The 27,879-nt window shown below is 39.5% G+C and overlaps 1 protein-coding gene and 1 long non-coding RNA gene across 3 annotated transcripts in view; one reads left to right on the forward strand and one right to left on the reverse strand.

Annotated features, from left to right (window-relative positions):
* On the forward strand, positions 1–27,825 carry LOC133274170 (uncharacterized). 2 transcript variants are annotated; one of them, XR_009745049.1, is made up of 4 exons: positions 1–122; positions 5,725–5,866; positions 24,699–24,813; positions 27,618–27,825. It is a non-coding gene; the product is annotated as an uncharacterized LOC133274170 (long non-coding RNA). The 2 variants fall into 2 exon arrangements; XR_009745048.1 differs by lacking the exon at positions 24,699–24,813.
* The window catches only part of ABCC8 (ATP binding cassette subfamily C member 8), a 76,546-nt gene continuing 53,153 nt past the window's right edge, over positions 4,487–27,879 (reverse strand). Inside the window, exons 23-39 of the mRNA XM_061462997.1 lie at positions 27,575–27,700; positions 25,495–25,594; positions 24,655–24,902; positions 23,496–23,656; positions 22,307–22,376; positions 21,459–21,616; positions 20,150–20,242; positions 16,445–16,547; positions 14,937–15,050; positions 14,191–14,311; positions 13,900–14,030; positions 13,255–13,333; positions 12,223–12,331; positions 10,505–10,608; positions 9,558–9,691; positions 8,220–8,282; positions 4,487–5,115 (exon numbers count right to left, since the gene is read on the reverse strand). Coding sequence (XP_061318981.1) covers positions 4,978–5,115; positions 8,220–8,282; positions 9,558–9,691; positions 10,505–10,608; positions 12,223–12,331; positions 13,255–13,333; positions 13,900–14,030; positions 14,191–14,311; positions 14,937–15,050; positions 16,445–16,547; positions 20,150–20,242; positions 21,459–21,616; positions 22,307–22,376; positions 23,496–23,656; positions 24,655–24,902; positions 25,495–25,594; positions 27,575–27,700 — 2,052 coding nt within the window. The 3' untranslated portion in view covers positions 4,487–4,977. The remainder of the gene's footprint in view (positions 5,116–8,219; positions 8,283–9,557; positions 9,692–10,504; positions 10,609–12,222; positions 12,332–13,254; positions 13,334–13,899; positions 14,031–14,190; positions 14,312–14,936; positions 15,051–16,444; positions 16,548–20,149; positions 20,243–21,458; positions 21,617–22,306; positions 22,377–23,495; positions 23,657–24,654; positions 24,903–25,494; positions 25,595–27,574; positions 27,701–27,879) is intronic.

Raw genomic sequence — 27,879 nt, forward strand, 5'->3', positions numbered from 1 at the left:
TTTTTACTTTTTTCCCTAAACATTTAAAAACCCACAAATGTCTGAAGAAATTTGAAGATTTCCTTGTCAGAAGTGTGGTTCTCCAGCTGATGGCAGCTCATAGTTACTTCCATCATTTTGAAGTGAGCATGAAGAGGCTCTATAACACCGTTGCAGTTCATAAGTAGCATTTCACACATTTTTGCAGAGATGCACGTAAGTGTTCAAGAGGCAGTCATGTCTTTCTGGCCATTTCTTCCTCTTTTTCTAATCGTTATTTTATTCTATACCTTTTCCTCCAGAGGGCGGTAACTACGTGGATGTGGAATGAAAAAACCTGTGTTGGGCAGGAGTGTTTTAAAGGGAAAGGTAAATTGCTTCATAGTCTGGTGCTAGCCCTGATGCATGGAGCCTACTACAACAAGGGGTGTTTCCTGAACAGTCACCACGCTGGCTTTAGGAATCCTGAACTCTGTAAGGCTAGAAGGGTGTTCCCTTTTTTCCACTTCTGTTCTTTTTTGGGACTGTGATTTGCCACTTCTTTTTCCTCACCTCTGAGCACTTATTTGCTGAGATAGGGCAGCAAAGCAAGTGGCTTCAGCTGAGGAATTTCTAGAGCGGAATTAAAACAAGCCCTGTCTTTGTGGATCAAGTAACAGATACTTAATAAAAAAAAGTGACAGATCTTCTGAGTGAGCCAACATATTTGTGTTAAGAGCTGCTGAACAAATTGGGCTCACGGGAACGAACAATCCCACTCTGTAGTATAGAATCTTGGAGGGTAACTTTTTCCACCCACAAAATAGGTTTTACATTTGAATACTCCTCTCTGCTCCAATTTATCCAAACTTTAATGGCTATCAAATAAGATACTGCTGTAAATTAAATTAAAATTTAGTTGGCACTGTGGTATTACTCTGCCTTTAGAAGCAGACCTTTCTTTCAAAGGCTGTGCAGTGTTAACCTAACATGAATTAAGCCTCACAAATCACCATTCTGTGAGAGTGGGTAAACAGAAGAAAAGAGATCCAAGCTGGTTATGCAAAGCCACAGGGGAAGGCATGAGCAGAGCTAGTAAGAGGGCTAATGTAGCAGGCGTGCTGTGTTCCCTCAGAAATAAGTAGAAGAGGATGAAATAGCCACACTAAGACAAGGAATAAATGCTATAAAGGTTTTTGTATAACAGGAGCATTTGTAGAAAGAAAGAAAAAAAATAAATTAAAATAGACCCAGGTTGCGTCTCCACAGGCAGCCTATCCCACTAACACCTTTGGGACCCAGCCAAGACACATCCCAGAGGAGAAATGAAAGTCTGGACATGGCAGCTCCCCTCAGCAGCTTCACATGGCTGCTCTGGAGCTGTCTTGCACCCATTTTAGTACAGCATTTTCACAGTATCACACAGTATGCTAGAGATTGGAAGGGACCTCGAAAGATCATCTAGTCCAATCCCCCTGCCGGAGCAGGAACACCTAGATAATGTTACACAGGAATGTGTCCAGGCGGGTTTTGAATGTCTCCAGGGAAGGAGACTCCACAACCTCCCTGGGCAGCCTGTTCCAGTGTTCCGTCACCCTCACTGAGAAGAAGTTTCTTCTCAAGTTTAAGTGGAACCTCTTGTGTTCCAGTTTGTACCCATTACCCCTTGTCCTATCATTGTTTGCCACTGAGTAGAGCCTGGCTCCATCCTCGTGACACTCCCCCTTTATATATTTATAGACACTAATAAGGTCACCCTTCAGTCTCCTCTTCTCCAAACTATAGAGACCCAGCTCCCTCAGTCTTTCCTCATAAGGGAGATGCTCCACTCCCTTAATCATCTTTGTTGCCCTGCACTGGACTCTCTCCAGCAGCTCCCTGTCCTTCTTGAACTGAGGGGCCCAGAACTGGACACAATATTCCAGACGGGGTCTCACCAGGGCAGAGTAGAGGGGAAGGAGGACCTCTCTCGACCTACTAACCACCCCCCTTCTAATACACCCCAGGATGCCATTGGCCTTCTTAGCCACAAGGGCACAGTGTTGGCTCATGGTCATCCTGTCGTCCACTAGGACCCCCAGGTCCCTCTCCCCTACACTGCTCTCTAACAGGTCATTCCCCAGCCTATACTGGAACCTGGGGTTGTTCCTGCCCAGATGCAGGACTCTACACTTTCCCTTGTTATATTTCATCAAGTTACTCCCTGCCCAACTCTCCAGCCTGTCCAGGTCTCGCTGGATGGCAGCACAGCCTTCTGCCGTGTCAGCCACTCCTCCCAGCTTAGTGTCATCAGCAAACGTGCTGATAGTACACTCAATTCCCTCATCTAAATCGTTGAATATATTAAATAATACCGGTCCCAGTACTGACCCTTGAGGCACTCCACTAGTTACAGGCCTCCAACTAGACTCAGCCCCATAGACTACAACTCTCTGGCTTCTCTCCTTCAGCCAGTTCACAGTCCACCTCACTACCTGATCATCCAGTCCACACTTCCTCAATTCAGCTGTGAGGATGCTGTGGGAGACTGTGTCAAATGCTTTGCTGAGTAATGCTTCATTGCCATGCAAAACACATTTGTGAACCTGATTTAATAATGACTTCTGGACCGTCTTCCTCAAGGTAACAGCTTTAATGACTCAGATAATGGGTGTGAGCCTCCCACCATGGAACAATTTTCTTGGATACTGTGTCTGGTTATGGTGAAACTCTAACCCTTTGGAGTTAGGGGGCAGGAACTCCCTGGGACTTGGCCCCATGTAAAGCAGACTAGATAAAACATGCTGAGGAAATGTGAAGTGTATTCTGTCCAAGTGGCGGCTAAGAGGCCTCCCTGTTCACGCATGCTTACCCAGCAGTGTAGTACCATTCAAAAGATACATAATTGGTGGGTATGACCCAACTCTTCCTACCCTCCTGCAATGCTGCTTTGTGAAATACAAGCCCCACAATGATGGAAATGTATGGTGCTTGTACTTTGTGTTCTTATTTATTAATACCTCAAGATATAATGCTGTTGTCTTAGTGACATGCTGTGTCCTTTACTCCCTTGCATTACTATCCAGGTAAGATTGTCAGAGGCTTGTGGAAGAGCAGCTAGTCCAAATTGCAGTGTCAAATTCCAGGCACTTTATTAAAAGCATATGAAAATTCACTTTATCTTCCACAGATGGTTGCAAAGCTTCTGAAAATCTCTCTTTGCAGCATGAGTTTGAGATGTTCTGTAGGGTGGTGGTCTCCCTAAGTTTTTACAGAATGAGATCTTGCCTTAGACCAGTACTGGGCATCTAGGAGACAAGCATGCATATTAGCTGTAGTAGAAACCTGTACGTTGACTGAGCTCTTCTGCTACCCTGGAAGGATAGTCACCTATCTCCCATCTCTTCCCTCTTAGTCCTAATGTGTCCCTTGTATCGCAGTGTGAAAACACACCAATAGTTTTGCAGCTGTTTTTTCTTTGACACTACCAAGCAAATGAGTCCCTGGAGGAGTTACCTCCCAGCTGCATCTTCTCTTTCTTCATTTGCAGCAGGCAGTGACAGAAGTCATGCATTTTATCTGCATAACTGTATTCTATCTCCCTCCTTTTATCGCTGTTCATCCTATACTCTCCTGCTGGTTCTCAGGCCGCGGTTTAATGCCCTTAGGTATTACAGAAATAATAGCAGGCAGATGCTGCAAATACTGTGCTCTGGAATTGATAGCACTACTTAAACAGCAGTAACAGTTCTTCAGTTTTCATAGTTTCAGCACTAGAAGTAATGCATTAAAAATACCATGTATCCCGTGATAACACTGAGGCATATTTTTTCTAAAAAATAAATCATTCAAAAAACAGATTCCAAATTAATTGAGCAGGCTAAAGGAGAAAAAAACAACAAATGATTTTTCCCAAGTGCTAGGAATTCTTCAAAATGGGAAAAAGGACAAAAATGGATGTAAAGCCAAAGTTGCCGTAAAAAGAGTAATAGCAAAAAATTCATTATAGCCTTCCATTGGGTTATTGACATTCTAACCTCTTAATAATTAGTAAATCCTGGAATGACTGTCACAATGAATCAAGAGGGCAGGGATAAGTAGCCGTCTAGCCAAATTAGGATAATTTTGGTACTTACAAGCTATCTTAGTAAGTATCCATGATTTATTGGTAAGTGCAACAGTGGGTGAAATATATGAAACTAGGAGAGGATGAGTCAAGCTTACATGGCTCCGAGACATAGTGAACGATTTAATACAGTTTATTTACCAGACTTGGAGGGATGATTTCCAAGTGAATTGGTACATCTGCACTGGTCTGGAAACAGTGGGCATTAAGCAGTGATACTTTATCACAGCCTGCCTGCTCTTAGCTTCTTCACAGTTTGGGAGCCAGTCAGGCTCAATCTCATTTGGAATCACTATAATATTATTCAGTGGGGGTAGAAGTGAAGTAGCCTAAGAAAGACTAAAGGAATCGGATTGTGATTAATTGCTAAAGGGTATTAAAGGAGAGACCATCAGACACAGGCACTACCAGTAAACCACAATGTAACTTTTTTAAAATAGATTTTATATTTAGATATTAAAGCTTTACAGAGTCATATGATTAAAAGAGATACAAGCTTTCTAGAAATACCTTTGGTATATAATTTTTCTGTCTGCATTTAGTCAGTCATAAGCATTATCTACAGTAGGGCTATTACACATAAAAAATAACATGTTAATAAAATGGCAGGAGAAGTTTAAGATTTACATAAAAACTCGATGCTGGCTATGCTTGTTTGATGTGCATCCTGTCATATTTCACCCATGTAGGTTTTTTCCAACCATATTTCATGGTGCTTTGGTGCCAAATAAAAACAAGAGTAGTATGCAAAAAAAGGAAAGTAGATGGGTAATTCATTAATACTTCCGATGGAGAAAATTGGCTCATTTTATTAAAAAAGGAAAACCTCAATTATGAAATAGTATTTATTTACAGGTATTTTACATTTTTAGAAAATAATACAATTGTACTTTAAAATGCTTCATTATTTTTTATTACTTATCTGCTTGTACAAAAGAAGCAAAGACACTGTCTTCTTGTTCTAGCAGAACTTCAGGCTTGTCATATTCCAAAATAACCCCTCTCTTCATTACAATAACCAAATCCGCATTGAGGATTGTGTGCACTCGGTGCTGAAAAACGAATAAACAAAATACCAGTTCAGTGTTTCTATGAAATATATTCCAGGATAAGAGAGAATTCCAGAAATTAATTTTCCTATCACGTTCAGTTAAGGCTACTTGTCATCCTTATTTACTGTGCAGCTGCTGCAGAGCATTACACACGAAGAGCCACATGAATATTCAAGTGCCTAAACTGCACACAGGTACTTGGCTATGAAGATTCATATTGGTTCAGACTACAGTGTCCCTAGCCCAAAGTTCTTCCATCAAACATTGCCACAAGGAGGTAGCCAGGAAGAGTGGGCAAGTGCAGTACTGCACAAGGGTACTCTCCCAGGCCTGGACTACATCTGGGTCAGAGTGGTTCCTGAGCTTGGTGTAGTTTGTCCATTTGTAAAACTGACTACAATCTCTTTAAGACCTTTCCCACATCTCTCTTGAGCTTTCAGAAACATTTTGCATCCTCATCCTTTGGAAAAGATTTTTTCAGGTTTGGTCCCCACTGCACGAATATCTCATTTTGTATGCTCTGGGCCTCGCTGCTCAGAGCTTCACTTGATGCCCCTTGCCTCATGATTTTGCAGACCTCTCTCACATGTCCTTACATTGTCCTTTCAGGTGGAAGAAAACTAGCCTGCTCAGCTGCTCTCCCCTTAAGGAGCAGTTCCCCACCTCCGATCATCTTGTTCTTTGCAACATTTTTCAGTTGTAATGTATCGTTCTGGGGATGAGGAGACTGGAACTACATGCATTATTCAAGGTATGTGTGAACTATAGACTTACACAGTGGTATGATGTTTTCGTTCTTCTCTACCCTTTTTCTAATAAGCCCTAGCATTTAACTATTTTATTAGGAGGAAACCTCCCCATTTTTTTTTTTTCACAGTTAATACTGAAAATAATTAATTCAGCTTTTCTGCAATACCTTTCTCTTTCCTGAGCATTCTTTTCAGGTACTGATCATCAGATAGCCCTATAAATTGACAGACTTCTTGCTCCCAGTGTGTTTTAGGGATTCATGGATTTGCTATTAGCTATGATGGCTTCCAGAAGCTGGTCTTATACTTTATTTTTTTTTTGGCCTGCCTTGTTGCATTTTCACATGTAACATGCCGGAGCTTATTATCATTTCTATTTTCTTTATTTGGCTATGACTTCAGCTTTTACAAGAATGCCTTCTTGTTTCTAATAATCTTTTTTCATTTGTTTAGCCACACCAGCTTCTTTCTATCCTAACAAATAGCATGCACTGGCTGTGGGATTTCTGAATAAAATCCAAATCCTTCTGTAATTGCCATGATCCCTGACAGATTCAGTTTTCCTTGCTGCTTCTTTTAGCTTTTTTCCCTACCATTTTTTGGTATTTTTTTTTGGCAAGCTCTCAGCTCTCTCATTTTTTGAGAATTCCACTTTTAACATGTAAAATCCAACTGCACCAGATTTTTGAGTCTGCATTACTTTTGTAGGGATATTTAATCTTAGAATACTATGTACCCTGTTACCTATTCACTCTTCACCCGTAAGGTTTCTAACAAGATCTTGGGCACTCTCAGTACCAAAACAACTCTTGCATTTCCTTCTGTGTCTTCCTAGCCAGATGTTCCATAAAAATAATCACTGATAGCATCTACAAATCTCATCTCTGCTGCAGTCCTTCTGTGACATTTATTCAGTCTACAAGAGGGGGGAGGGGACTGAAATATCACAATCCAGCTGTACTTGCTGCCCTGGTTTTCTGATCTCTTTCAGTATAACACAATCATTGCTGCCATCCTGATAAAAAGTAACACAGATGATAACATAGACACAATACTGTACTCTTTCCATTCTTATTCTTCCTAAGCACAAACAAGTAATATATGGCTTTCTCTGAAGAAAAAAAAAACAAACCAAAAAAACACCCCACACAAAATCAAACAAACCACAAAAAAAAAAACAACAACAACCCAAACACAACCCAAACCAAACAAAATAAAAATACACACACAAAAAGCCAAAACTACTACTAAACCCCACCCCCCCAAAATCCCCCATGTTATGTGTCTACTACAGAATACTTTGAATACAAATCCACTTGCAGTAAACCACTTTTACATTTGGAAGTACAAACATTCAAAGTAAGTTTATTCCAAAGTGCTGTTTGCCTGAACTGTGCAATTTAAAATTCGCTCAGTCTTTCACTAAGAGAGTGGAAGACCAATAAAACTTTCTCAGCCTATCCCCAAACAAACAGAAAAAGATACATAAATGCAGATGCAGTGCAACTCAGAATTTTCATGCAGAGAAATCAGGAAATTTCATGTTTATGATTCCCTTGCTTTTTTTGTAATGACACACAGAATGGATACCATAAGATAAACAGGTTTTTCTATTACACGTTTGCTAGGTAAAAATAAAAAGATGCTCTAAGATTCTTGAGCATAGGTTTTTTTGACTTGTGTTTAATTTTTAAATGTTAAGAAGCATAATGACTTTATTTTGCCTTCCTGAAATATGTGTATTTTTAGAAATAGAGGACTGAAAGGTATGTATTGCTTCTGACGTATCTGTTGAGTCAGCTACTTTGATTCAGGTCAAATCTCTTTCATAAACGATTTTTCAATAGATGCTCAAGATCATTGTATAATCACTTCACGAATATGCAAGCTTGAATTCAGTGACTGTCAACAAGGATGGAATATTTATTTTTAAAGGTTAGGAGGATTCTATTTTTTTAAATTCTGAAACACAATTGCTTTTTCCAGTGGCAGAACTATCACATAATTTTACTTGTCCTTAGTTACATGATTATTGCAGCTTGATGAAACTTCTTCAGATTTCACAGTAGTCAAAGTCATATTATAATTTAAATTAGCCTAAAACAGGTAACAGAAAATAGACTGCATACTTGGATTACATGCACTTGCAGGCAGTTGGACTTAGCTTCACACAGCCCGTGACAGAAGCTGTTATGCTTTTAATAATGCAGTTTAAAATGGAAGATAAAGCTTAAAATTAAACACAGTTAAAAAAAAAGCGCCAAATTAACACATTTATTAACATTGATAAGAATTGACCAATATGGCATTTCTGATTCTTGTTTGCATTAGAACAGCAGCAGAGACTGTACTTACTGCTATTGTAACCACAGTACGGTCAGCAAATGCAGTCATGACTACCTTCTGGAGTATGTTCTCCTGTGTAAACAAAAACATTTGTTGCTTTTCAAACAACAGAAGTCACATGGTAGTCACACAGACACTAAAAGTAACCACTGATTAGTCTGTGCTTTTATTGATCCTACATTGCAGAAATGAAAAATTAACTACATGCCAGAACTAAGTCAGAGCCTGGTCTCCAGTTAGCCCTCCTTGCTCCTGCCACCCCCACTGCCTCTGGGCTTCAGTGCATGAGAGCTGTGCTCTGGCCCCAAAATCCCTGCCAACGTGGCCTCAGACTTACAGTGGAGAGCAAAGGTGAATTCAGGGTGCTGCCATTCTGCCTGCACGCTGGCGCACGTCTGTGCTGCATTCTTCACCTTGCTGTAAGTCTAGGAATGTCCCAGCACACTGGAGACATTTAACACCAAGGGGTGGCAGGGTTAAGAGTATGATGTACCTGGCATATTATAGCAGTGGAGATGATATTCAAGATGGTCTTAGCATACATAGTTCTCACTCAACAAGTACTTGTCCTTTGCTATTTAGGAAACCTTGTTGTGTACCAAACTGCCTACAAATATTACTAGCATAGATACCTTTATCTGCTATTACCTGTTCTTTAGATATGTATCTCAAGGGAGGAACTATATCCTAAATGCATTAAAATTAAAAATGTATTTTAACTTGGCTGCCAGAATTAAAAATTGTAGCTGTTGAAATAGACCCCTCCAATTATATTCTTTATTCTTAGAATGAAGAACACTGAAACATTTCTCATAACAACGTAACAAAGGAAAAAAAAACCCTAAGAATGCATTTGGCTAAAATCCAGTCAGTGCACTATGACTGTGTGGTTTAACATCTCTCTAACAGTTTCAGGCAATTAATGCAATAATTAGTATGTCTTTTCTGTATCTCTGTTTATTTCCTTGACTACTTTCAAGCCTTCGAAATTCCTGACTTGTCCACCAAGCTGGTCTGCTTGCCAGTTTACCTTTCACTGACCATCCCCACTGACCTTACAAAGCTTTTTTTTTTTTTTTTAGAATATCAAACTACCAATGAAAATCATGCTTCATTTTCTAAATGCAGGAGATGCTGGAATAACAACCCCCTTGTAAAATGATTTAAAAGCTTTTTAGAGTAGTTAGCAGTGACTTACAACTATCTTGGATTTGTAAACACACCTGCACTAAATATGGTGTAAGCATATTACCGAGTGGATAGTATTGCTTTCCACCTTTTTATTCACGTAGTAGCAATTGTCTCCGCCTCAAGGAAAACAAGAAATCAGGAACAGTCCAAACTCACCGTTGCCATGTCAATAGATGCTGTGGCTTCATCCATGATGAAGATGCTTGTCTTCCGCACAAAAGCCCTTGCTAGGCAGAACAGCTGTCTTTGCCCCTGGCTGAAGTTTTCACCCCCTTCTGTGACTATAGCATCTGGAAATGATATAACAAAACCAGTATTTAGGTGCTCCAGGTGTCAGAGGGTCAGATCAGAGTAGAGCATATGCTTGGAAAATAATGTCTCACTTTCAGCATAAAGATTCTCAAAGTAACATATTCTAGGTCTGTAGCTCCTGGTGGCCCCATTTTACTTGTTTATTTCCATTGCTCAGAAGAACTAGTACTGTCTCACTACTATTTCTGTCTCACTATATTCTTTATATCTATTAGACATCAAAGTAACTACGGATGTTTAGGAGTGAGTTTTTCTGGAACATGTGCAGTTTAGGTTACTGCATCCCCTGTCAAAGTAACATTCATAATTTCTTTACCTAAAGATTGTATAACTTGCCATTTTTAAGGTTTTTCTTTGTTTATGTCTTTGTGTGTGTTTTGGGGTGTTGGTTGGATTGTTTCATGGCCGAATGATTCACACCTTTAAGCTTTAAAAATCTTCCTCCCTGGATATGACTTGGAAAATAGAAAAGAACATATTCTAGGTAACACCTGACTTGTTGATACCTTATTTGAATTCACAAGAACCAATGCTTCATGATGAAGACATACTGAAATAAAATAATAATTTTATCATTTATTTGAATAGAACCAGGATTCTGCCCCACAGGTGCAGCTGGTAGGGGAGTTAGATGGATATAGCACCTCTGCCTGCAGGCAAGCACTTCCTGTCACCTTCTGAAAACCTAAAAAGCTTTTTCTTCAGCAACTACCTTTTTAATACGTAGAAAATGTGAAACAGGAATGTTGTGCACACTGGAAGTAATTTTCTCAAGAAGAAAGTCTTATTACCTAGACCCCCAGGTAGCGCTTTCACCACATGCTTGAGCTGTGCTATTTCCAATGCTTCCCACAGCATGCTGTCAGTGCACTTCTTCTCAGGGTCCAAGTTAAACCTGCAGTTATGTGTAATTAAAGAGTATCAGTCAATATAAACTTCTACAATATGTTTCTTCTTTTAGGTCACTTAGAAATAAACCTGCAAACAATCAGAATCATGTGCTCAACATCTGGGGCTGATTCTGATTTATCATTGGTATAAATGCTCTGAGTTTTGTAGACTCAGTCAACATTTATAGCAATGTGATTAAGAACAAAATCTGACTCTCAGCTGAGCAGCATTTGAAAAACTTTCTGTTTTGCAGATCTCTTTATGGTTTTAGAATTTATTTTGTTCTGAATAAACTGAAAAAATTCTTATGTTTTACTAGAAAAACTTTTGGAGAGAAAAAAAGTTGTGAATATGATCAGTTCAAATTAACATTTTTTAACAAAGGCCAAATTTCTACCATCTCTCCTTTTAAATTCAGTGTCTCTGTTCTTTACTGCTACATAAATGCTAAACAGAACAATCAAGCTTCATACTGAAATATGAAATGCAAGTCTTCTGTACAACTGAACAAATTTTGGACTTATGAATAGATGAATGCTATTGTAGCTTGCTGTGGCCCAGAAATGATAGCAACAAATGAGAATCTCCTGTCATTGTATAGAATGATAGTCAGAAATAAAAGATTCAATGATGTGTAACAGTTTATTTGTATGTTTTATTCCTGCTGTATGTGCTGTGAGTGACCAATGCTGGCCTAAATAATTTTAATAGGTTAATTAATAAAACAAAGGCATACAGTCACATGACATGAATGAATCATGCTCTATTTCAGGCAAGTGCAGGAGATAATCATGAGATCTGTATTAGCATGGAATCAGCAAACTACAAAAGCCTGTATCATTTTTAGTGAACTATAATGACTAATACATAGAAACTGTAACTATAGGTGATGTAACTGTGCACTGAGGATTCTACTTTCCTTTCTAAGGTAAATGCCACAGACAGGGAAGGACATTTGCTGGAAACTGTGGAGCTTTTTGCCATTGTTTCTACTGCATCAACCTCTCAGGGAGGGAAGAAGAGAAGGGTTTTTGGTCTCACAGATGAAAGAATGGCTCAAAAAAGAAAGCAACACGGATAAGAGGTTCCAGGACAAAATACGCCAAGCATTCCCCATTACTTTGTATATTGCTTTACTGCTTTCTCTTTTTCTATGTTAATTTTTCAAGTCTACATTTTTTCTGAGAGTCTGCATCTCATATTTTAAGGCAGTCAAGTGAAAATAGATGTAAGAGTGTCCTGGTTTCAGCTGTAACAGTTACTTTTCTCCTTCCTAGTGGCTGGCGCAGTGCTGCGTTTCAGGAAGTGCTGGGTGGTTATAGGTATTTGCTCAGTGAGATAAACTGATTACTAGATCCTGGCAAAATAAATAGTGACTTTCTGGGATGACTTATGCCAACAGCGTGCTGACCAGGCTCAGGCACTGGAAAGGTACAGTGTGGCAGAGGTAGGTAAAAAGCAAAGACAGAAGGCAGTGGTCCTCCCTGCTGCAGCTGAGACAACAGGAATTGAACAGCTGGCTATCAGCAGCTCTGTAAAAGTCATTATGTTGTATAATTATAATATATAATAACATATAACTCTTACATGGTTTTTGTTGCTGGTGCTTAATGCTTACCGGATTGTTCCGCTGAATAAAATAGGATCTTGTAGAATGATTGACAGCCTGGATCTCAATGTCTGTAAGGGTAGCTTAGCGATATCTATATCATCAATGATAATCCTTCCTATTCAAAAGAAAATGGATAGTCTACTAGACTGTTTATCATGCCACATAGCTGCTGGCAAAGACACAGCTCACTTTCAGCTTGCAATACAGTACAGCAGGAACAGGCCTTGAATTGCATATCCCCTTATTCACTAGTGAAACACATTTTGGTTAAGCAGCAAGCACAGTTGTCTTGAGACTAAGCCCCAGCTAGGATGAATATGAAGCATACCTGTAATATTTTATGAAAGATTAGACACACTACTTATCTGCTTGACCACTATAAACATCTATCAAACAACAAGGTAAGATATTACTTCAATCAGGGACTAGTTACCAGGGGGAACTAATGTTTCAGAAAGCCAAATTACTATACAGCACTTAGAAATTTTATCCCCAGGTACAACTGTCTGGTTATGCATAAGGGCCCTGTGGGTGATGTGGCTGGGAAACTGAGGCTAAAGTTTTTTGGGATGCACAGGAATGCTGTGTGGGGCACATGGACATGGCACACACAGTAGGAAATATGGCAGGAAATTCCAGGGCAGCAGATCAAACTGAAAGACAGGGAAGGACATTTGCAAACCAAACTGCAATCCCCAGTTGCTGAGTTTCCTGGGGCAGTGGCTCCTAATCTGTACCTTGTGTACAGATCCTTCTTGTACTTGGACTCCTTGGCTTTTTATATTTTACTCCTACTGCTGTGGTTCAACAGCACCAAAGGCTGTCCTCTGTCACTCTTGGACTTTTGCTTCTGTCAAGTAGAATTTTCATTGATACAGCTTATGAATGGCACAGCTTCTAAGTGACAGATGATATTGTATTTAAGCAAGGCCAGAGAGTGTGTCCTGCAGATTCAAAAATCAGACTTGAAAGCTGCTGCTGTTAAAGAAAGCACTTCGGGGAGCTAAGCTTGAGCTATTCACAAAAGTGCAATCTTACCCTCAAAGGTGTCAACCATTCTGAAAAACGCTAGAGAGAAGGAGGATTTTCCACTGCCTGTTCGACCACAGATCCCAATCTGTGTGACACAAGAAGCAGATGAACATCAGGTAGAAGGAAATGGGTATCGATATCTGTATTCACATGTAAGATGAGTGGGTGTAGCAGCTGTTCTTATCCACATGATCTTTATGTCCTAATAGTTCAGTTAAACTGAACTGGCTATAACAGAATCCCTAAGTTCACTCTTTGTCTTTAGAGATCTGAGCAGTTATAGATAAATTAAGGCCAGTCCTGTATACAGTGGCAATGATGGAAATAAATGCAAGGGAGTCACATGGGAATGATGGCAAGTAGGTCTAACAAAGTAAGGGGTCACTGTTGCTTCTTTTGGCACTATGTACTGACAGAAGGGCACTGGGATACTGGGAAGTGGTGTGTCGTTCTAACTTCGCACTCTGATGTATGCCAACCCCCAGACTCCTTTCCAGTACACTGTATTCTTTCAGAAAAAAAAAAAAAATCCGTAATTCAGTCATCAAAACATACTCTGGTATGGTGGTTTTTTCAACTCTGATTTCTACTGTGCTGATTTCTACTATGTGCTAATCTAAAGAGCTTCTTGGAATCACTGCAGTTTTTAACCTTTTGTCCTGGAGAGATGTGGGCATTAACATGCTTCAGCACTGGTTTTAAGTTGCTGTCATATCGGACACTGAGGTTCTGGATTTGGATCTCCCCTCTGTCTGGCCAGTTCTGAGGAATCTGTGAGGCAGCTGTAACCAGGAGTACAGGGAAAAAAAATAAAAAATTCAACCCTCTTGTAATAAATTAATCACTTCATTAAGTGATTTACTATGTTTTTCATGGTAATATACTGCAAATCATTAAAATTTCAGCAAGCTTTTTCTGCATGCTGCACAAAACTGCACTTACAAAGGAGCCCTTCGTAATTTTCAGCTTCTGTTTTGAGCAGGCCATTGATTCTTTTCACTGCACCCAGCTGGATCTCCATGTCAGCCAGGTTACGAACCATCCAATTCAGGTAGTTAGACACCTGATGTAAAGCAAATACACTGCTAAATACTAGTTTTTTAGTAGTTTGCATCATTTGACCAGCATGCAGTTTATATTCCTTTGCAGTAACACTTGTTCAGCCTTAATAAACTGAAGTTGTGAATAAACCGAATGGTGCACATGAACAGGCTCACAACAATGACTAAAGGCTAAATTTCCTAACTGCAGTGCACAGATACTTTGGTAGTACAGCAATTTGAACTATACTAACAGAAAAGAGGAAGAGAAACAGTAAATGCAAGTGAAAAGACAGCATCTTGGTAACTTCAAGTTTGGCAGTCTAGACTAGTATACCTGAGCATGCTCACGATGAACTGAAAAAATATTCTTCCAATGCAAGACAATATAAAAATATAATGCAACTTGACCATGTTTTGTTGACATATTTGAACTAACACTTAAGTTAATATTTTATCTAAAAAAAGAAAGCATACTCTTAAATATGTCAACCATTGCACGTGAACTGAAGTTGAGACATGGTTTCAGTGATGTTACAGTACCCACTATAGATATACAGACACCTTAAATCTTCCTGTTCATCTTTGTGCCCTGAATTGCAAAAAAAAAATATTTGGGAAAGACAGAAAAGGTCCTGAGATTCTTACCATAAGAGCATAGGTTAGTCCCAAGCCTACAAGTCCTGAAGAGAGCTTATTATACAGGCAACTGGTAATAGAAGTGACAGCTGCTATAAGTACCACACATGCTCCAATGTACTCCTGAAGGAATATGAATAAGCTCCATCACTTTAAGTCTAAAATGATTAAACCATTCTCATAACTTTGCATACCAAATAACAAAGCCATCGCACAATTTGGAATATGAGCAGAAAACACCACATAACTCCATATAGACCCTGCCCAGGAGCCCGTTCTTGTTGCCTTTAGCATGGCTGTGCTTTTCAGAAATGCTGATACAACTACTTCTGTGCAGAAGGAGTGAACCAACATTCCTTATCTTCTGGAGGAGTCAACAGAGATATCTTAGGCATGTAATGGAGCTAGCTGAAACTATGCAGTTATTATTACCTGAGATAGGAGGGAAATGCTCCTGTGGTCCTGTCTCTGAGCAGATCCTGTCTGTGGCTGGTGATGAACTGCTGGGAGGCACTGTTGTTGCTGCTGAATGGCTACCATCCATATTTGTTCAAACAAGCTGTTCTTGCACAGCACGTATCTATTGGTTTGATTGTGTCCACCCATGATGGATTTAATTTTATTTACTTTAAATCATTAGTGATCTAACTTCCCACAGACAAGTCTGAGTAAAATTATGTTAACAGACTATAAAACGAACTCTGTAGGAAGGAAACTGTCACTCCTATATGTTTTCACTGTTTAGGGACTTCAGACAGTTTAGGGCTGAACATACAAAAGGGTAATAACATTTTATCTAGCTCATACTCAATATCTGGATTTAAGAAGCAAAAGGCACCAGCTAAAATTGAGTCCAAAATGGAGGCATAAAGTGTGACACGAAACATGACTTAGCACATGTGAAAGGAGCCCATGTTACCACAACAGCAGTACCTGTATCTAACAAAGCCTGATATAAATACTGCCATCCACAACATGGAAGTCCTTGATTTGCTGCTTAGGGAATTATTTTTAATAAATAATTTCTCAGGCCACTTTACTGAGAAATCTCAGGTAACAGACACCTGAATATCTTCGGTATTCTCTAGATGACCCATAAGAAGGCACAGACTTGTCTATGTCCTGCTCATTAGGAGCCTCCAAGATGTTGAAATGCTCTGGGGGAGCCATAAGGTAAAGGCCTGCTGACACTGACTAACCCAGTCCTACAAAGGCATCCTGGCTGGCAGCACAGCTTGACCCACTCTGATCACTCCTGACACACAAGAGAAGCCAATGTGACCTATAAAATCTATTCTTGTCTTGGAGAAACAGCTGCAGGCTATGGGGAAAATTCAGACTCTGTTCAGTTTCCAGGATGGGCTGGGCACGTGCTCATTACAGATAGAGATATGAATATAAAGAGTAAAGGTATAGCTCTGAAACCCAGATAAGGCTCCGTAAGTGCTGGATGTCTCATCAGATTACTTGGAATGAAGTAAAATAACCTTGTGTATGCACAAAAATAATGTACTTGCCATGCGGACTTCCAGCCAGCGATTGGCAGCTGTAAGGAAAAGGGAAGCGATGTTGTTGGAATCTGTGTATTCAAGAAGCTTTTGTCGAAATTTGGCTTCATACCTAAAAAATAAAAATAAGAGAAGAAAAACGAGGGTATGAGGAAAGCAGAAAAAAGGAAAGAGGAGAGAGAAGAGAAGACATAGCAGAGATGGGAGAAAAGGAGGAAAAAGGAAAGAGGAAAGAGTAGAGGAGGATGAGAGGAAGACGAGGAAAAAGGCTTCAGATACTGAAAAAAGAAAAGTAAATTTTAATTTCTGGGGCTGTATGTTTATGGGCAGTTTGACAGAGGGTCTCAATCATCCTGTTAATAGTTCAGAGCGACATCATCTGTAGATTTTTGTTAGACCCATGCAAATTCTATTTGTACTGTATCTTCAGGAGTAAACAGATGTTATTGCATTGATGAAACTCTATGTGGGACTTCTGGATCACACTGGACATTTAGGAAATGTATTTTATTACATGGCAATTGTGAGAGAGAAATCTGAAACAAAAAATTAAAACATACATGACAGATATCATACAAGCATGCACATGCTGCAGAATGCACTTTATTTTCCACTTCATCATATAAACTCAGGTTTTAGTATTTATATTACTGTAATGCCTAGAAATAGTAACAATTTATAAACTGCAAATATCTCCAGTCATACTGGACATATGTCCTTATCTTAAACAAAAGGAACACTTTGAAAAACAGAAGTCCAAGCTCATGGTCAGTAATAGACTGCAGAGGATTGTGATCTGTCATCCCCTCTGCCAATGAATTAGCCACAAACTACAACTGATGGCAAAGTAGGTCTGTTTACAGTTTATTATAGTGAATCTGCACCCACTCGTCAGAATAGCTGCATCAATGACTTCTACCTTGAACTGAACAGATACGGAAAGTGATTCCCTGCTCCACCTATTTAGACTGAGGTCTTGTTAAGTATGCAAGTCAGCCCTTTTACCTGGGCATATTTATTTGCATAGGTGTAAATTACTGCAATGCTAATAATAAAGTGTATCCACAATTTTGTCGAATAATACAGAAGTCTGGCACAAAAGCCAGAAGGGAACTAACAGAAGAGGCTCGAAGGCTTGAAAATCTATTGTAAGTACCCAAAGCTTGTCTTTTTTTTCTCCTTATTACATTAGCAAGTTTAACAAACTTGCTAATTCCCCTTTCTAAAACTTTAGCTTATTATGGCTGCAACAAACACTACTTATTTATAAACTCAGCTCTCCTTATGCTGATATGAGAAAGATATGACAATGTTGTAAGTATGAAGTACACAGCTCAGAGAAGCTTTCAAATCTGTTCACTGCAAAGTTTCTTAATCCTTCTTTTGAGTACAATAAAATAAAGTTATGTCGTTACATGAACCATTTATGCTTTTGAGGAAAAGAAGTAAGTGCCACTTTGTGGAAGTAATTTAGCTGTTCAAAACTTACCCATGTGCCAAGCCATAGCAGACATGTCTGTTGTGTGCAATGGAGAATGGCCTGGGCTGGCTGCTAGTGTATTGTATTGGTGTGTTTGCATAGCCTAGAATGGTTATTCCTGAAAGCAAGCATTAGTGTCACACAGTGTCAGAGCTGGTGAGCCCTGCCTCTCTTCAGGTCTATTCCCCTTAGTGCCCTGCCATACAGAGATGGCTGTACTGCTTCTGGAACCAATTCTATCACATTTAGCTTTCATATCTCCATACCATGAGGTACTATGTGATATAGATATGCCTTAGAAGATGAGAGGTACGCATCATAAGTCAGTTGTGCATATGCACATGGAATGAGGATACAGAAAAAGTTACCACTGTTGGTGGGGTACTGCAGAAGGAGCAGAATTTCTCTTCAGACAGTGTCCCCAGATTACCAGGCCTCTCAGACCAGACATTGCAGAAGCCCTCACATTTACATTTTTGATTATTTAGCACCAACACTCTCTGAAGTGCCAGATAGCAAGCTACAAATCAGGCCAGGGCATCTGCTGAAGGTGTATTTATAGCTGCAGCAGTAGCTGTCTTTCTGATCTCCCCCTGGATTTTTTGTGTATTTCTTTCCTTATGCATTCAGAGCTAGTGCAGGACAGAGAGCTACCAAGGGCAAAGACGCTCCAGGAACAACTGGCACCTCCTAACTTATTGACCGGATTCCTGAATTAGTGTTATTTTTAGGGATGCTCAAGCTAGCAAGTCTAAACTCCACTTCTGCTAATATGTTAGGCAGCTGAAAAGCTACACAGACCTAAAAATAGCTAGGTTACCAGCTGATGCAGGAGCCTGGCAGGCAGATGGAATACAGAACTCACTGCACGCATGTGGCTGTTTGGGTCAGAAACACATCAGTTACTGCAGGATTTTAAAAAAAGGAGGCACCAAATGCAATTCTTTGACAGAGGAATTCATTTCCAGGTGACAGGAAGAATCAAGAGAGAATGCTCAAAAAGACTAAAAATATTAGCTAAATGGCATTGAATATTATTTATTGCATCAACACCAGAAAATGTACAGCCATAATACTCTAAAGATCCTCTTGAAGTAGTAGAATATAGGAGTAAATGAGAAAAGCAACAATGAGAAATTGATTTTCCTTAAAACTGAACATAGACACAGCTACAAACTAGAGAACACTGCTGGCACTTAAATTAAATATCCAGTAACAGTAATTAATAATGGAAAATACTATGCTGTCCTACCACCCTTTGACCTTCAGTCAAAAAGAACCAAACTCTTAAACTTGTTGTGCTTTCATTGAGCCATTTATATCCTATTTAGAATAGCTTATGGACAAGTTTATTTTGTGCATAACTTCTATTCTAAAATTAAATTTATAGTTTATGAGGAATAAGCACTACCGTTTCAAAGACAGAATGGTAACAGTAATAATTAACTGACAAAACGTGTAGACATCTAGATGAGAAGGGTGTGAAAGACAGTTGACCGCATTTGAGTTGACTGGGAAAAGACCAGAATAGCACTTGTGCGGGGAAAGCAGCTCAGTGGTAGTTTCACTGATACCTCTACTAGTATCGGTGTGACTGCTTTTTGTGTAACACAGAAACATGACCCAGGCATGTCATCAGGTATTCCTGGGCTGCTCTCCTGTGAGCTTATAAGGATGGAAACATGAATCAAAACAGGTGACAAAAGACTTTGTTTCCAGGTTGTGTGTTTTCAGAATCGGTATGAACAATCACATTTTTAGCTAGCAACCTGTACTATTACACCCTCTGAAGTCACTAGCATGCAGTTTATCTTATCTGGACATCAGCTCATACACAAATTACTGTGCCGTAACAAGTCAGTGCATATTAGTTGTTCCATGGAAACTGTCAAAGCGCACAGTCTGCCACACCACATGCTGTGGTAATGGCAAGCTAATTTAGCTTCTTAAATCACGTTTGCCCACAAGTGTTTTTTCAGGCTGCATGCAAGTCTGTGGACAGTTACCGTGAGCAGCTGACATACATTAACTTGTTTTTCAATAGTAACTCCTTCACATGCAAAATGCTTAAAAAGTTCTTCAGTGTTTTGGAGTCCCCCCCTGACCAGTGTTTCAGGGACACTGGATTTTTCAGGTGATCCAAATAACAATAACTTACAACTGCACAATTGCCGAACGGAACCATAGATAGATATTCAAAAGCAATATAATGTATGTTTCTCAAAATACTATACCTGAAGGCTCGGATGGTGGTAAGACCTTCAACAGTCTCTGAAAAATGGGAGAGTAATGGTAGCTGAGTGCTGTCATCCAGCTGTTGCAGGTCCCTGGAGAGGATTACAAAAGGGATTTTGTAAAAAGTCAGTTCTGTCGTGCACTTATTCTCTTGAAACAGATCCAGGGAGTGAAAGGGAATATCATCACATTAATTATATACCTAAGGTTTACATAGATTGCAAAGCAGTGCTGCATATCTCTGAGCAGGGAATGAAGACCCCAGGAAGATTCTTCTTTTACCATTTGAATACAAATAGTGCTGGAGTAGTCTTCTCATTCACGGCTTTCCCTTATTTCTCCTATATTCCTTTTTCTTATACTCAAATTTTTTATTCATTTAAACACCATTCTGACTCTATGCTGAACATAATTTTAACGGGATAATGCAAATAAGAGCTCGGGTTAAGCTGAAGGCAAAATACAACTTCCTCTCTTTCCATTTCATCCCCAAACAACAGCTCAATCTCTCACTGAGCTAACAGTATAACTCATACACTCAGGAGACTAAATGAGAACGTGCACTCATCATTAGGTTGTGCTTCTCGATTTCATGTTCCGTCACCAAATCAGTGGAAACACACGTGGGGTGAAATTCTGTTTAGTCTCAGTTCCTTCCAGCAGGAAGTAGATTGGCTGTGAACTCCCCCTCAGTCCATGCATACATAAAGGGGACAAATGCAGCATTGCCACAAATGCTTCTTGAGTGCCACCAGGGGGGAAGCTGTATGACCTTAGAAGGAGAGAAATCACAAATATGGCTAAAGTTTTTCAACTTGTAAAAACTAAAAGGTACTCAAACCAAGAGAGGATGCTCATGCATGTTGTATTCCTAATGGGCAGCAGTACCACCACGGTTATGCTGCATTCTCCAGCCTCTCCCTGGCTTTACGGATTTACACTTCAATTTGGGTAGGCAGAAATCAGTTTTCTTGTTCTGTCCCCACATTATCTTGGTTGTGCCCAGTATGCATCTCTTGGGGAAGACAGAATCTAGTTGGTTTGTGTCCTGCAGACTCTAAGAAACTTTGATCACGGACAGAGACTCTGCTCTTGCCTCTTAGAAGTTCTGCTCCAGAGCTGCAGACAAAGGCACTTACAAAATGACACATTTTCACTATAGTAGATTTGGCTTACTTGCAGAGAGGGCCCATGCTTTTGCAGGACCAAATTTAAACATGAAGTTCCCTAGCATTGCAATTCCACAATGGAATCATGCATTGCAGAAGATGTATCTGTTTCCAGAATGATACTGGTTTATGCTCTTACCGTGATGCGACTCTGAAGTACTTCTGGATGAAGTAACACATGATTGCAAGGGGAACCAGGGCAATGAGAAACATTGGCGTGACATATGAGATGACAGCAAGAGCAGATACACACAGCAAAGTGGAACGACTCAAGCACTCCAGGGTAGCTGGAATGTGCTGCATAAAGAAGAATAAGCACACAGAATCTTCCATAGTATATCAAGTTTTAAACAGCAATATTTCACTTTCCTTTCTCCCACTTATACAATGAAAACAATTTAGATGGTTTGAAGCACTAAGTATACAGGTCTGCTTTTGAATTGACTGCTGGGTTTTGGAAGTTCTGAAGGGATTTCTGTGGGGATGCTTCACATGCCTGCAATGTGGACCACAATCCTCATGTCAGCGGATTACAGATAGGATGCAACAGACAATTTTAGTGTCTGCACCATGAACTGGCAGTGCTGCCTGGTGTAAACACTGATAATTTGAATTTCAGTCATTTCTTCTTTGGGCAGCAGTATTTTTTTTTTTTTCTCATTGCATTTGTTCATATGTGTCAAGTGAATGTGTTTACCCACTTTTAAAAAAAAGTACATCCTCTTAATTTGGGGATATCGCTATTGATCTAATTTCACCTTCCTTTTCTATACAGAGCATCTTAATCAAATAAATGGGTTTTCAACGTGCTTTTAAGATGAGGAATTCATTCTGAACGTAGAAAATCATGATGCCAACTGATGTAGTAGTCAAAATTATACATAATCAACAAACTTCATCTAAATGGGTCTATAATAAATGAAAATCCCATCTTTCAGAAAGGAAAAGATAGGATAACTTCAGAGCTTGAATATATTTATTCAGTACCTGATCAATGGTATTGCAGTCAGCTGAAAATCTGTTCAATATACTTCCCAGAGGTGTTGTTTCAAAAAACCTAAAACAAGACAAGGAATGGGAAAGATCACCATACCAATACTAGAATATTTTTGTTTTCTTTTCTTCCCACACCCCCATACCCCCTGCTCCTTAAGCTGGGCACTATATCACAGACAAGTTTCTCATTTTTCCTGGTAACCATGGCTTTCCAATGAATGGCAGTCTTGAATGTAACCCAAGAGCAGCAACCCTACTCAGCTCCCTCTACCGCCTAAGCTATGCAAATCACAATTACATTTAAAAATATCCTTTTATATTGTAATTTGAGGCCTTTTCAATGCATGAAAAATGCAAACGCAGTTGAATTGCAAAGGCTTGCATTTTTTTCTGGGAGTAGAAATGCATAACTAACAACTTGGAATTTTATATTAAAAGATGTTTACATATGTAAAATGCAAACTTCATTATTGCTACGCTGTTGTTAACTGTTCCACAGCCCATGTTGAACCTGAAGTCTACTTCTATCCCAAAACAAGGTTTAAAAAAAACATCTGAGGTTTTACCATGTATATTATTTCTCCACGATTTCTAGGTCAAATACAGTTAGCTTAAAAATAAGAAGGTATTTTTCCTAATGTTCAGTAACAGCTACAGGTTTGAATCAAGCTACAACTTTACTTTCATGCATTAGAAAGAAAACTTGTGCAGGACAACAAAGGCCTTTATTGGTGTCTGTGTATCCCAATGGACTCTAATGATGCCTGCGATGAAACTCTTCTAAGCTCATTATCTTTCATAGCTTGCACCATTTCTGCTTGACAGTAAATATTTCCAGTTCTTAAGATTATGATCCATGCAATGAATGAACTGTCCACATATTGATCAATAATTGTAATTTCTCCCTAATTAAAAAATGCAAAGAGAAGAAACATGCAAGGAAGTAAATCCCTGAAGTCACAGTCAGGCAGGAGAAGCATCTCACTAGTGTCTAGGAACTTGAGCAGCCTGGGAAACACTGTCAGAAATTGTTCAGTACCTTGATACCTCGTGATTTTTAATGATGTGTGAAAAAAAGTGATTCATAGGCACTTCTTAATAAAAACTGTGCTTAGAAGACTGCCTCGACATAAGGAACACAAAAGAACTACATTATAATTTGTATTACAGTCAGGAATACCTCATTGGAGCCAAAATAATTTTATTTAGTAAAGAAGAGTGTAGCTTTTTGGTGACTTTCAAGCCAGTCCACTCCACTGCTATTGATGTGACAAGACATAATACAATCCCAAGACAGCAGAGAATGCTGAAAACTTTTGAATATGGAGAATGGTTGAAATCCTAAAAAACAAAGAAAGAGTAACAAAATGATTTGCTGTAAATTATGTTTTAACGAAAATGCAAACACATAAATGCAAGACTGAAAAATGTAAGGGATAAATTCTTTATTCTTCTTGAATTAAATCGCCAATGATTTTCAACCATTTTATTATTATTTATTATCCTGCAGGGAGAGAAGCATTTGCATGAAAATAAAAAATTCTTCAGAAATCTTAAATTACAAAATACTACTAAAAGCTCTGAAAAGATACATTTGATAATTTCATCTGAAGGAAAAAATAAATCTTTAAAACATTATTATGGCTCTGTTGTTTTGGTCTATTTCTTAATAAGAACAAATAGATAAGTTTTTTATTTTGAAATTCTAATTTAATATCAAACCCCAGCATCAGTAAAGCATCTTTTGATGTTTTGACTCCAGTAAAGTCATACATGCATCTCCCAAACATTAATGTAAATTATTTATAGGCATTAAATCCCAATAAAGAAAACAATCCCAGCTCTAGCAAAATCCCTTCACTACTGCTTGATACATATAGAGTACCCTGCTACGTAACACTGTGCATTTCATGCATAAAATCACATAAAAATCAACTGAAAAAGCATTTTCATAATAAAAATTGTTTCCCCTATGTTACAAAGCCTGAAATTCCCCTATGTTATAAAATCAGAAAGCCCTACTTACAGTGACAATATAACAGTACAGGAAAAAGAAAAAAGAACTATGATACCAAAATCACTTTGGAGACAAGGTTTAGGCATATCAGGTAGATGATGAAAATACAATAAATCTAGCAGAAGGAGAATAACGCACAAACCTGAACTGTGAGGCTTATTGCATTGTGCACCCGAAAATGCGTTAACCTTCAAGATAGGCTGGAGTGGCTCTATTACTAAAAATATAGCACACTGCATACAAATCTTAGAGCAGAGATTGACAGTGGGAGATCACCACCACAGTTAAATCATAAGAGGAAGGTGAATGAGGCATTGCGTACCTCACAGTGGGAGCAGTTTTTCAGCTCTATCTCTGGCTTCCCAGAAATGGCATCTGAGGTCCAGTGTGCCAGGCAGTAGTCGATGGCCACCATTACTGTGTGCTTGAGCAGCTGGGACAGAACCAGCAGTGGCAGAAGGAGGATGCCTGCGGTGCTGAGGTACTTGCCACAGGCTCTCCAGGGCATCTTTGCTCTCTGGTGCAGCACTGAAGACAGGTTGTCTTCATCATCACTTTCTGTTACCTCTTCTGCAAAGTGCAAGAAAATAGTACAGCCACAATGACTTACTTGTAGACACCTTTCATAGGGGCTGGGAAGTAGCAGCTGCAAAACAGGGCTTACCACATAAGATAAAGAGTAGCTTTAAGGTGGAATTACCTGTACAGGCATGCACATATTAATCTATTATAGTAGTAATGCATGCTAAAAAGATTGCACTTGGTGATCAGTGTCTTCAGCCATGTTTTTGCAATTCAGAAGTACTAGCTTGATAAAAATAAATTGCAATTTTTTCCTGTGTAAACCCTGAAACAAGCGTGCTTAGCTGTTGACAGGTTTGAAGCTCACCCAGCATAAGTTACTCAGTATTATCTGTCATTATCAAATTATGTTCAAGTGTAATAAAAATATTTCAAAAGCTTAGAGGAAGCTATGACTTCTGAATTCTTGAAATCACTGTAGTCCAGAGGTAATACAAATGGAAACAGCGCTCTTATCAATTGTGACCAATCTGAAAAATTATTATTCTCTTGACAGTTTGAATTACATTAATTCATGCTAATAAAATTTAACTGTGAAACAGTGATGTAGTGGCACTGGGCTCAAAGGGTGCCCTTTTACCTTCATCCTCTTCATCATCTTTCAGCAGAGCTTCACGGGAGTACATAGTCCTCCGGAGATTTGTTCTTTCCAAAACAGTTTTTGTCTCAATAATAGTCTCCTAAAAAACGGACAGTTCATGTATTTTCAACCAAAGAATTAATAAGAAAAATTACCAGCTATGACAAAATTTGTTTCTAAACAGAGCATCAGTGAAAAATAAAAGTGAGAATCTTAGAGCAGGCAGTTTTAAGTGATGGATTTGCTATCTGTGGATAAACCCAGACGACATAAATTAGGTCTCCGACATTAATTTGAGGTTGTCAATCCCAACCCTTTTGCATCTAGGACATATATCCCTGAATTAATAAGAACTAAGATTCATATCTCATTCTTCCTGTGCTACAGTGTTAAAGACAAAATGTGTTAAGCTTGATATAGGCACATCTGAAAAACTTAAACCAAATGCAATGAGTAAATTCAGGCATATTTTAGAAGCAGTTTTCACTATTGCACACTACCAGTATTTTTCCTAAAGTGGTCCAATTTAATATTCCTTAGATCACAGTATCACACAGTATGCTAGAGATTGGAAGGGACCTCGAAAGATCATCTAGTCCAATCCCCCTGCCGGAGCAGGAACACCTAGATAATGTTACACAGGAATGTGTCCAGGCGGGTTTTGAATGTCTCCAGGGAAGGAGACTCCACAACCTCCCTGGGCAGCCTGTTCCAGTGTTCCGTCACCCTCACTGAGAAGAAGTTTCTTCTCAAGTTTAAATGGAACCTCCTGTGTTTCAGTTTGTACCCATTACCCCTTGTCCTATCATTGTTTGCCACTGAGTAGAGCCTGGCTCCATCCTCGTGACACTCCCCCTTTATATATTTATAGACACTAATAAGGTCACCCCTCAGTCTCCTCTTCTCCAAACTATAGAGACCCAGCTCCCTCAGTCTTTCCTCATAAGGGAGATGCTCCACTCCCTTAATCATCTTTGTTGCCCTGCACTGGACTCTCTCCAGCAGCTCCCTGTCCTTCTTGAACTGAGGGGCCCAGAACTGGACACAATATTCCAGACGGGGTCTCACCAGGGCAGAGTAGAGGGGAAGCAGGACCTCTCTCGACCTACTAACCACCCCCCTTCTAATACACCCCAGGATGCCATTGGCCTTCTTGGCCACAAGGGCACAGTGTTGGCTCATGGTGATCCTGTCGTCCACTAGGACCCCCAGGTCCCTCTCCCCTACACTGCTCTCTAACAGGTCGGTCCCCAACCTATACTGGAACCTGGGGTTGTTCCTGCCCAGATGCAGGACTCTACACTTTCCCTTGTTATATTTCATCAAGTTACTCCCTGCCCAACTCTCCAGCCTGTCCAGGTCTCGCTGGATGGCAGCACAGCCTTCTGCCGTGTCGGCCACTCCTCCCAGCTTAGTGTCATCAGCAAACTTGCTGATAGTACACTCAATTCCCTCATCTAAATCGTTGATGAATATATTAAATAATACCGGTCCCAGTACAGACCCTTGAGGCACTCCACTAGTTACAGGCCTCCAACTAGACTCAGCCCCATAGACTACAACTCTCTGGCTTCTCTCCTTCAGCCAGTTCGCAGTCCACCTCACTACCTGATCATCCAGTCCACACTTCCTCAATTTAGCTGTGAGGATGCTGTGGGAGACTGTGTCAAATGCTTTGCTGAAGTCAAGGTAGACCACATCCACCGCTCTGCCATCATCCATCCACCATGTTATTTCCTCATAAAAGGCTAAGAGATTGGTCAAACATGATTTCCCCTTGGTGAAGCCACGTTGACTGCCCCTCATAACCCTCTTTGCCTTAAGATGATAATATTTTGATAGGGCTTCCTATCAAGAATGGATCAGAGGCAACAGTTTCAAGAAAATATGAGATGTCCAGATGAAGGCATTTCTCTTAATAGATAAATAATAATAATTGTAATCATAACACTATGCTCATACTAAGTCAGAAATCACACAGAGCATATGGCAATCCTTGCTAATGCTTTCAACCTACAGGGAAAAAAAAAAAAAAAAAAAAAGCCTAATTTTTTGAAAATTCTGATTGCCCATCAAAAACCTTCTCCAGCTCTTGGTCCTGTCGATTCATTAATGTCTTCCAGTGTTCAAAGAGCTCAGTCTCCGACTTCTGAATGTCCTTGAGTGTTCCTTCTCTCTGGATGGTACCATCTTTCATTGCAATTATCTAAGAAGTTGGAAACAGAAGTGGTGAGATGAATGGCTGTGTATCTCTATTTATTTTAAAGTTATGTTACTGCGCCTGGACAGAATTTTATCTTTACTAAAATAAAGAATATTTCTGACAGTAAATTTGTCTTCTAAAAAGACAGTGGCGTAATCACTTGACTCAAGTCGAAAAGTTCC

This window comes from Pezoporus flaviventris, unplaced genomic scaffold (genome assembly GCF_033815535.1).
Source record: "Pezoporus flaviventris isolate CSIRO_AGI_PZ_B2104156 unplaced genomic scaffold, CSIRO_AGI_Pfla_v1 ptg000036l, whole genome shotgun sequence".
Taxonomy (NCBI): domain Eukaryota; kingdom Metazoa; phylum Chordata; class Aves; order Psittaciformes; family Psittacidae; genus Pezoporus; species Pezoporus flaviventris.